Raw genomic sequence first — 8,770 nt, 5'->3', positions numbered from 1 at the left:
GGCTCGGGTGGGACCGTAGCCCTCAGCCTGCCGCCAGTCATCTTCCAGGAGAATTCACTTAACCTTTCTACCCTAGTCTGACTATTCCCCGCCCCAGTATCGAAAGCCAACATTCCTCCTAAAAAACCCACCAAAACCAACCCCACTTTTTCTTCTCCTCTCTTATACATAAACAGGCCAAGATAGTCATGAAGTCAGAGCTAAGCCAGATGTAGCAGAAACAAATAACCTGAAATCTAAGGTCAAAAGCTTACAGGAGTTAAGCAATTGATGCACAACAGAAAAATATTACTTGCTGTAACAGTGGAATTCAAACTGAAAACTTAATCATGTATCTCCAGCATTTAGAGATTTAGAAATTTCTCTAAAATTTTACTAGTTGGAGGGGCTCTTTTCATGCCACACATGGGTGTTCTGCCAAAGATCATTTGCTGTCTCCCCTCTCCCCTTGTCCAACTAAATACAGTAGAACAGTGAAATACCGCTTCAGGACTAACGGGTGGCAAGTTGTCTTCATACTTCTATAGCAAAAAGACCCACGAGCCAAAGGCAACAAGCACTAGTACAGAGCACCTGTCTGGATGCGTTCCTGTGGGACCTGCCCTAGACTAGATAGATGGTCCTGCTCTGGCAGGGGGGTTGGACTCAATCTCTGGGGGTCCCTTCCAACCCTAACATTCTGTGATTCTGTGAATAAATGGCTCTTCCAGAAAGCTTTGATCTAGTTCTCAACCATCTCTTGGCCATCTCTATTAGGAGAGGCGTATTCACTGTCTTCCCAAGCAGTATAGAGCAAGTGGCAAAAATTTGGTTTAGATTTCCTTCAGGAGGGAAGCAGCACATAAAGGAACATGCAAAACTAATCAAAAGGAGGAAGCCTACCATGGCTAGGAACAAGTGTGCTTCCTGTCTCACAATGACATCTGGGTTGACATTGAGTTCTAAACATTGTCTTGATGATGCTCCATGTACCCTGGTCTTGATAAATCTGCCTATAGAATCTCTGGCCCAAGGGCAAAGGGGAGGAATTAGGACAACACAGGAAGAACAACCACTACCACCCAAAAGCAGTGTAAGAGAACTCCAGATTTCACTCAAAAGTTGTTTATGATGATAGTAAGAACACTACCTATCAGAAACCATACTGAATACAAAAAAAAGATTTGGTCAGGAATACCAATGGAGCAAGTTATATACAGCATCCTTCTCTTACAGATACTGGCCACAAAAAAAACCAGACAAATATCAGACCAAAGCAGAAAGTTACCTTCCAAAAGCAAAGTGTCAACAAACAGCACTTACCCTTCATTTAGTATGATTGTAGCAGAGTTTTACAGCTTCTCAGTTACCAATTACAGCTGGGCTTCTTAGTCAGCATCATGATAAACACACACTTCACCCAATTGAAATGCAGAAATATTTATTTTGGTTTCCTTCATTGGTTTTGAAAATTGTTTTGGTTTTATAAAACATAGAAATAGCCAACACTAAGCAAACATCTGAATTCCAATGTAACAAACTACTGCTCTAACAGTTGACTCGGATTTGTGTACCTTAATTGCACACGTATGAAATTATGCTACAAGGTAGTGCATTACAATCACACACAAATCTTAGTGCAAACTTTGTTGTGCTTGTATTTTACATATATCCATGTTTTCAAAAAACAGCAATGAATGCTAATGCAAAACCAACTCTGTTAAGGATAGCAAAAGACTTATGCTGTAATAAGGCTTGTCTCTGCTGATTTCTCAACCAAAAGGTAACTAGTTATTTTGTAATTTGTCTGGGAATTAGGTTTTATCCCTGAACCTACCCTCTGCCAACACAGTTCTGTTGGCATATATAAATACTTCCAATTGCTGCAGAGCATTGGGTATAAACCTTCTACCTGACCTATTTTGCTATTTGTTGAAGAATACTCAGTGGCTCATACATGAAGCACAGAAAACCCAGAGGTTATGTCAGAAGCTCTTCTGCTTACAGAGGACCTGGCATGTTTTTAGAAAATGCATTTTAAATACGTGTTCACTACAGGGAAACAAGTGGCTAGTACAAGTGCAGCGTTTACCTGACTGTTAGCATAGCCCAGCCTCCTGAATGGTTTTGGTTTTAGGTCTTTAGTGTTCTTGCCAGAGTTAGGATCTGTTCCCTTACAGGGCTGGCATTACTGGGGACTGGTGTTAATGCAGCAAAGGCCACACTTGCTGAACTAACTGTGTCTGCACTTCTCGTGTGGAACCAAAGGCAGACTTACTCCAAGGAACTGGTATCCAGTCTCCTCTGGGTGGAGTTCTACCTTAGAGTACACCTCAGAACTGGCTGCAGATACAGCAGAGAAAAAAAACACCCAAAACACTCAGATGCCTTGCCCCAGTTAATATTAGGACAAAGGTAAGATGTGATACCAGCTATACAACTGTAAGGGTTTGGGGGCTTTTTTTTTGGTGGTTGACTTTGAGAGAGATTAAGTAGTCCTTCTGAGGATGCAAGATACTTAACAGACATTTTCAAACCTGCCAAATCCGTTGTGGAATTGACAACTGCAAAATACACTGCAGACAGCAAACATGCTGGCAATAAGAAAACCTTAGCTCCTTGGTGAAGGAGACTCACATTTTTGGCCAAGGAAGTCTTAAATAACTTACATATAGTTACCATTTATAGTTAAGGCTCTTTTTGGAAATTGTAGGTCACCATAAAAACAGTATGCAACACAACTTGACAGTAAGGCAGTGTTCCATTTCTTCAATGTTCCTATGGCAAGTACCCATTTTTGTACAAGTTAATGATTGCAGATTGCACAGTTTCCTTCCCTATGTTTGCTGTAGTCAAATTACAGATATGAAGGCCAACAGTGGACAGACGTGTGCCACTTTCCTCATTCGAGTCTCGGTTACATTTTGGCATTAGCATAGAGTTCATCTATCTGTGACTGGAAACATTTCCGCAGCTCCGGTCTCTTCGCCTTCAGCGTTGGTGTCAGCAGGCCGTTTTCAATAGAAAACATTTCAGTGTGCAAGAAAATGTCTTTGACCTGCAAAGTAAACAGTTATTAGCCAAGCTACAGCCCTTGAAGACATGCCTGCTAGAACATTGCCCAGACATTATAACCAAGCCCATCACTTTAAAAATTTTCCAGAGGCAGATTAAGAGCAGTTTCTGCAGAGTCAGATTATGTTGGTGTTGAGAAGTTTAAAGAATTAGGTGTTCACAAGCATCCTACCTGTTCAAATGACTTCAAACCAGATTCTTTCCCAATCCTCACCATGTCTTCCAGAATGTGTTTTTTGACATCCTATGGATACAAGAATACAATTTTATAGATTGTAAAAGTGGATGCAGAACAGCTAATTGTTCAGTTAAATATGACTCACCTTGTTTTTGCAGAGCTCTTCATACGAGCCTTCAAATCCCTTTTTCTTGGCCCAGCTGCGCAAAGTCTCAGGATCAGGTACCACAATAGCCACTAAGAAAGCCTAGAAAAGGAGGTTTTGTTAAGCTTTGTTTCTTTTCAAGTCAACACTTCAGTCCCTACACATTTCTTAATAGTCAGTGTTAGGTTTCAGACAGCATTTCTGACACTGCTATAAAGTCAGCAGCTTTCTGCTACTTAAAACACAGGAGTGCAGTTCAGAAACTCACACTTACGATGACTCTTGTTAAGACCCACATTTCAATTTACACTTGCAAAAAACTGAACATGTTTGGTTTTTAATTTATTTTCCCTGCACACTGTTAGCAACTTACACAGTCATTAGTACTCAAATTAATCCAGCCCCACTGACTGGTCTGAAATTAAATCCAGAAGCAAGCTATGTAATTGCTGGGAGTCAAAAGTATGTTCAGAATGAAAATGTGTAACTTAAAAAAATATTTCAGTCCCAAAGTTTGAGGGGGGAAGGTGGAGGAGGAAAGCAAGATGCTCTTCTGCACTCTCCTCGTGCATTAATTTTTAAAGTTACCTAAAGAATGCTTACCTGCAAGCTCTCTCCATGGACAAACACCTGAGCAAGTGCTTCACATCTCAGATACACATTTTCTATTTTCTCTGGTGCTATGTACTCTCCCTGGGCTAGTTTAAATATGTGTTTTTTCCGGTCAATGATCTTCAATGTACCATTCTGTTGACAGAAATAACTTCAACTCAGAAGAGGCACTTCAAGTGAAAAGCCAATTTACACAGCCTAAGCATGCCACAGTAAAATACAGTCAAACAGGGCTTGAGCCAGAGTGCTGTCAAACTAATGTCAGAAGAAAACAGGCTCTCAACCCACCTAACCTAAACTAGGGAAAGCCTCAGGATTGGCATTCCCATTACTTTTCAGCTCCAGGCACAGATCTTTCTGCAACAGTAATTATCCTTCTCCTAAAATTACTTGTCTTTCACCTAATATATTGTGTTCATTATTTACTATTTTATTTGTTAAGTTACTGCTGACAGCTGCAGGAGTACATTTCAGCTATATGAAAGTTAACTTACTGGTAGCCATTTCCCAATATCTCCTGTATGAAGCCAGCCATCTTTGTCCAGAGCTTCTGCTGTTTTTTCTGGATCTTTCAAATAGCCACGAAATACATTGGGCCCTTTTACACACACCTGGAAACAGCCATTTGTTAAGGTATGCTACTATGAAGGGAAGTTCACAAACAGTTTACAATGAGTGGTTTCTCCAGTTGTTCTCAAACCCCACTGAAAAGATCAAGTTTATGCATTAGGACAGAAGTCAGTTTATGGTTTTTGGAGACCTAACATCTTCCATTGGTATAACATAAGCAATTGGGAAGCATCTGTTCTCTTCCAGTCTAGCAGCAGCATTCCTACCTGTTAATTGAATAACTTGGATTTATCAGAGGAAGTTTATTTTGGTTATCTCAAATTCTGCTGGATTCAGAAATATTACCCCTCAGCCTGGCAACATGTTTGTTTCAGCTTTGGTAAGCAGCAGAGGCCTTGCACCAAGACTAGTGCTGAAAAATCTGTGTAACAAGCAAATTACATGTTTGGTGTCCAAAAGTAAACTAGTTAATGCCCTAGGGCTTAGAGCACCCAATACTTCTCTATAAAGGAAACCTGCAATTCCTTTAAACCGAAGGTTGTCTGTATTTGTGTGCCAAGTAGAAACCAGAACAACTTCTCTGGATGTAACAGTATGCTCGGGCATTATCAGGATCAAAACCCACACTTACAGGGTATGAGAAAAGGATCAACAAGATTAAAGGTTTATAGGTGAAGAAGTTGCCAGAGAATCAGTTTAGACCTTACAAGCTAAATTAAAGTAACTAGTAGACTATCTGTCAGTAAGATAACAATAGTAAAGGAGCTAGTTGGGAACATGAAGTAGAGGCTGAAGTACCCAGAGATAATCCCAGATTTAAGTATTTTCTTCTCAACATAACACCCAAGGTCATTGCAAGTTTTCTTTGGTGGGGAGAGAGGGGACACAGAATAGGACTCCTGTTATTTAAGGATCACCAGGGCTATAAAACACCTCCTTAGAAATGACAGAGATAGGCAAGATAAACAAGACTGAAACAAAACTTAAAAAGATGTCCACTGCACAACTGTTGGGGAATCAAGAACCCAGAAACCCTGAAAGCTCTACGTAAGAGTTTTCAGAAACAAAGGATTCAAACAATGACACCAGCTTGGGAGTAAGCTTGGCATGCATGGATGACAGGGGACGACATGGTAAGTTGGTTTGGGCAATAACATCAGGACTAGAACAAATCTAGAATAGGTTAGAAAATCCAGTTTCAAGTTTATGCCAAAGGGATAATCAATATCAAAACAGCCTAATAAAATGCTAGGCTAATTAATAGTCATGAGAATTAGTAGAACTATAAAGTGGGCAATGAGCTGGCTAAAGAATATTCAGGCACTAGTATCAGTTCTCAGACTAGAATTTCCTAACGTAGTTCAGAGACCAGTTCTTGAAAAACTCAAGTATTTTCATTGCTTACCTCTGCATAAAATATAAGCATACAATAAAACAAGAGATGTTGATAGAGCAATCAGAGTATCAGTGAGGGTTCTAATGACCTTGTAGAGACAGTAGCAAAAATTCATGACCCAACCAAGGTCATGTTTTAAGAACCAAGTAATGTCTGCTATAAAATGGATTTACATATTAGAAGAAATTCTCCACTATGAGGGTGGTGAGACACTGGAGCAGGTTGCCCAGAGAAGCTGTGGATGCTCCCTCCCTGGAACTGTTCAAGGCCAGGTTGGATGGGTCTTTCAGCTACCTGATCTAGTAGGAGGTGTCCCTGTCCATGACAACGGGTTTGGAACTAGACAATCTTTAAGGTTCCTTCCAACCCCAAATCATTCTATGATCCTGTATGAGTAAAGAACTCTGTCCCAGTCAAGTCAAAGACTGACTGATTAAATGTTTCATTTTTCATGTGTGCTACAGTCACAGGATGGCAGTAGGTGACACCTTTTCCCAGTAGAGACAGCAAACTGTTTATCTGTAACCTAGTAACTGGCATTAAAACCTCATCTGCATATGAGCATATAATTCTATTCACAAATTTATTCTTCTTAAACATGGATAACTGGCAAAAGTGAGTTGAGAACAGAGAATATGAAAGGCCTTATTCTCAAAAAGGAAGACTAGGAGTGTTCAATCCAGCTAAAGAGCAGATACAGTGAAGAGGAAGATGTATTTTAGGCAAAGGATAATGACATCCCATTCTATAGCTATGGGCTTCAGGTTCTGTGAACCAAGTTACACTTGTTAAATTCAGAATAGTTCACACACATCAGCAAGTATCTAATATATTATGGGGCTACCAGATTTATTCATGTCCAAAGTAGCTCCTAACAGAGCAAACTTTCACAGTAAGTGCAAGCAAAACAATTTTAGACTGTATTTTTAAAACTACTTAGCTGTTTCTCATTATAATAATTTATACTCAGTTCCTCTAGCAGACCAAGCTTTAAAAACATATTTGAAGTGAAGCAAAAACCACTGATGAAGACTGAACATGGGATCACATGCAAGAAAATCTTGACATTGCCCTCCATTTGCAAACAGTTTCCCACCACCAAGCCAAATTAAATCCTTAAGTATTTCTGGGAATTAAAGCCCAGTGGCTTGTCTCTAGTATCATACAAATTACAACCAAAACAAAGGGTATATCTTGTATGCAGTCAAATCAGTTACTTGCTTAAGCTCATTTGTCACCCCCCAGCTGCCCCCAGGGTCTCTTCCAGAGCATATGGAAGACACCACAGTTAATTTGCTTTCAGGGCTTGGGGAATACAAAGTATTACATGGATATCTGTTCAAAGTGTGTATCTTGGAAAGAAATATTGAAAAAGACAGCATATAGCATTACAGACAAAGTCAAGTCCTCAAAGTGCAATTTGTAAAACAAATATTAAATTTCTGCAGGCTGCAGAAAAAAGTTCATAAGAATGAGCAAGCAGTTGTTCCAAATCATTAGCAGCCTTCATGGCATTTTATCTCTCTCATAACAGTGTTCCAGACACCATGTTGCTCATCTCTCACATCACAAGCTGGATAACAAGCTACATGCATCAGCTGTTCTCCAGCACTTGGCAGTGGAGGGTGGGGGGAAGCTCTCTGTTAGCATATTACTGAGGGATAGATGCAGTATGAGATAGCTGGCTTCTCAGCTGTCCCACAGCTGGAAAATGGCATTTTGGTCACAACCATAAATACAGAGTGATCTATTATCCTACAAGCTGCTTTCCATCTCCTCCAAGATGCTGTTTTCCGTTTTGCTTCTGTGACTCATTAGCTGACAACCCATGCAGGCAAGGCAGGTGTCCAATACTAGGTAGCAGGCCACATTTAGTGCTTCTAAACTCAGTTACTTCAGGAATAAAAAAAACATTTTCCAAGATTTCACAAGAGGTTTATAGTGACCTTTTAAAATTACTTACCTCACCCTCTCCTCTGGCAGCCAGGTAATTCATTTCTTGTACATCAACAAGCTTGATGATACTGCATGGCATGGGTGCTCCAACATGACCTATTTAATGAGTAACACTTCAATAGCCTGAACTGCTTTTTAGTCAGGTTCTTAGAACAGTAAGGTGGTTACATTCTAAAGTAAAAAAAGATGGAAACCTGGTTTCTGGTTAAGTACTACACCAATGCTAGTACAGTAACAGCTTAAACTTCCTGGGACAGAAACATTAAATTCTCAAATATCCCTGGAATGTTAACATTGAACCATGAACTCAGGCTTGCCTTTTTTCCCCTCCATAAATCAGGATCCTCACTCTGTGGACACACTGAAGTAGCAAAAGTCTCACCACAGTTTTAATTACCAGTATTTCAGTTAGGGTGCTAGAGATATAACAGCTGACAGAAACACAGACTGTTTGTTCCAGCACCAAAAAATGCCATTTACATTTCCATCACTGTATTCATACACAGCAGGTTCCTATCTCGTAAAAGCTACACGGGCTGATAGTATGACCTCTCTCCTAAATGCACTTCAACTTACAAGGACAAAGCCTATTAGAAGTTTTGTTTACAGAACATTCCTAGTATTTAGGGGTAGAAATTTCAATGGATCCCTTCAAAACTTTTACTTGACTTGAAGAAAAACAATCTTATAAGTGCACTGAAGACTGAATGTGATCAGGGACCTCTGTAGCATCCTGAAATTTAACAGGCAGGCAGACCATTAAACACCATACCTGCTGTCCAGTCACCAGGCAGTGACAGTGAGCATCCAGCTGTGCATTCAGTCTGTCCATAACCTTCATAGAACTAGGATGTGAACC

The 8,770-nt window shown here is 40.0% G+C and overlaps 1 protein-coding gene across 1 annotated transcript; it reads right to left on the bottom strand.

The window, feature by feature from the left end:
• Positions 1 to 2,609: 2,609 nt before the first annotated feature.
• LOC103769496 (long-chain-fatty-acid--CoA ligase 1-like) lies at positions 2,610 to 8,756 on the bottom strand (the record flags this gene model as incomplete). Its single annotated transcript, XM_008936696.1, has 7 exons — positions 2,610 to 3,037; positions 3,227 to 3,298; positions 3,378 to 3,479; positions 3,981 to 4,124; positions 4,484 to 4,600; positions 7,919 to 8,007; positions 8,684 to 8,756. Coding segments are annotated over 7 exons (738 nt in total), but the record flags the coding sequence as incomplete, so codon positions are not given.
• Positions 8,757 to 8,770: the final 14 nt, after the last annotated feature.

This window comes from Merops nubicus, unplaced genomic scaffold, assembly GCF_000691845.1.
Source record: "Merops nubicus isolate BGI_N331 unplaced genomic scaffold, ASM69184v1 scaffold33333, whole genome shotgun sequence".
In the NCBI taxonomy this organism is placed as follows: domain Eukaryota; kingdom Metazoa; phylum Chordata; class Aves; order Coraciiformes; family Meropidae; genus Merops; species Merops nubicus.
Note: the sequence above shows the minus strand (reverse complement) of the source record. Positions and strands in the feature narration are given on the sequence as shown.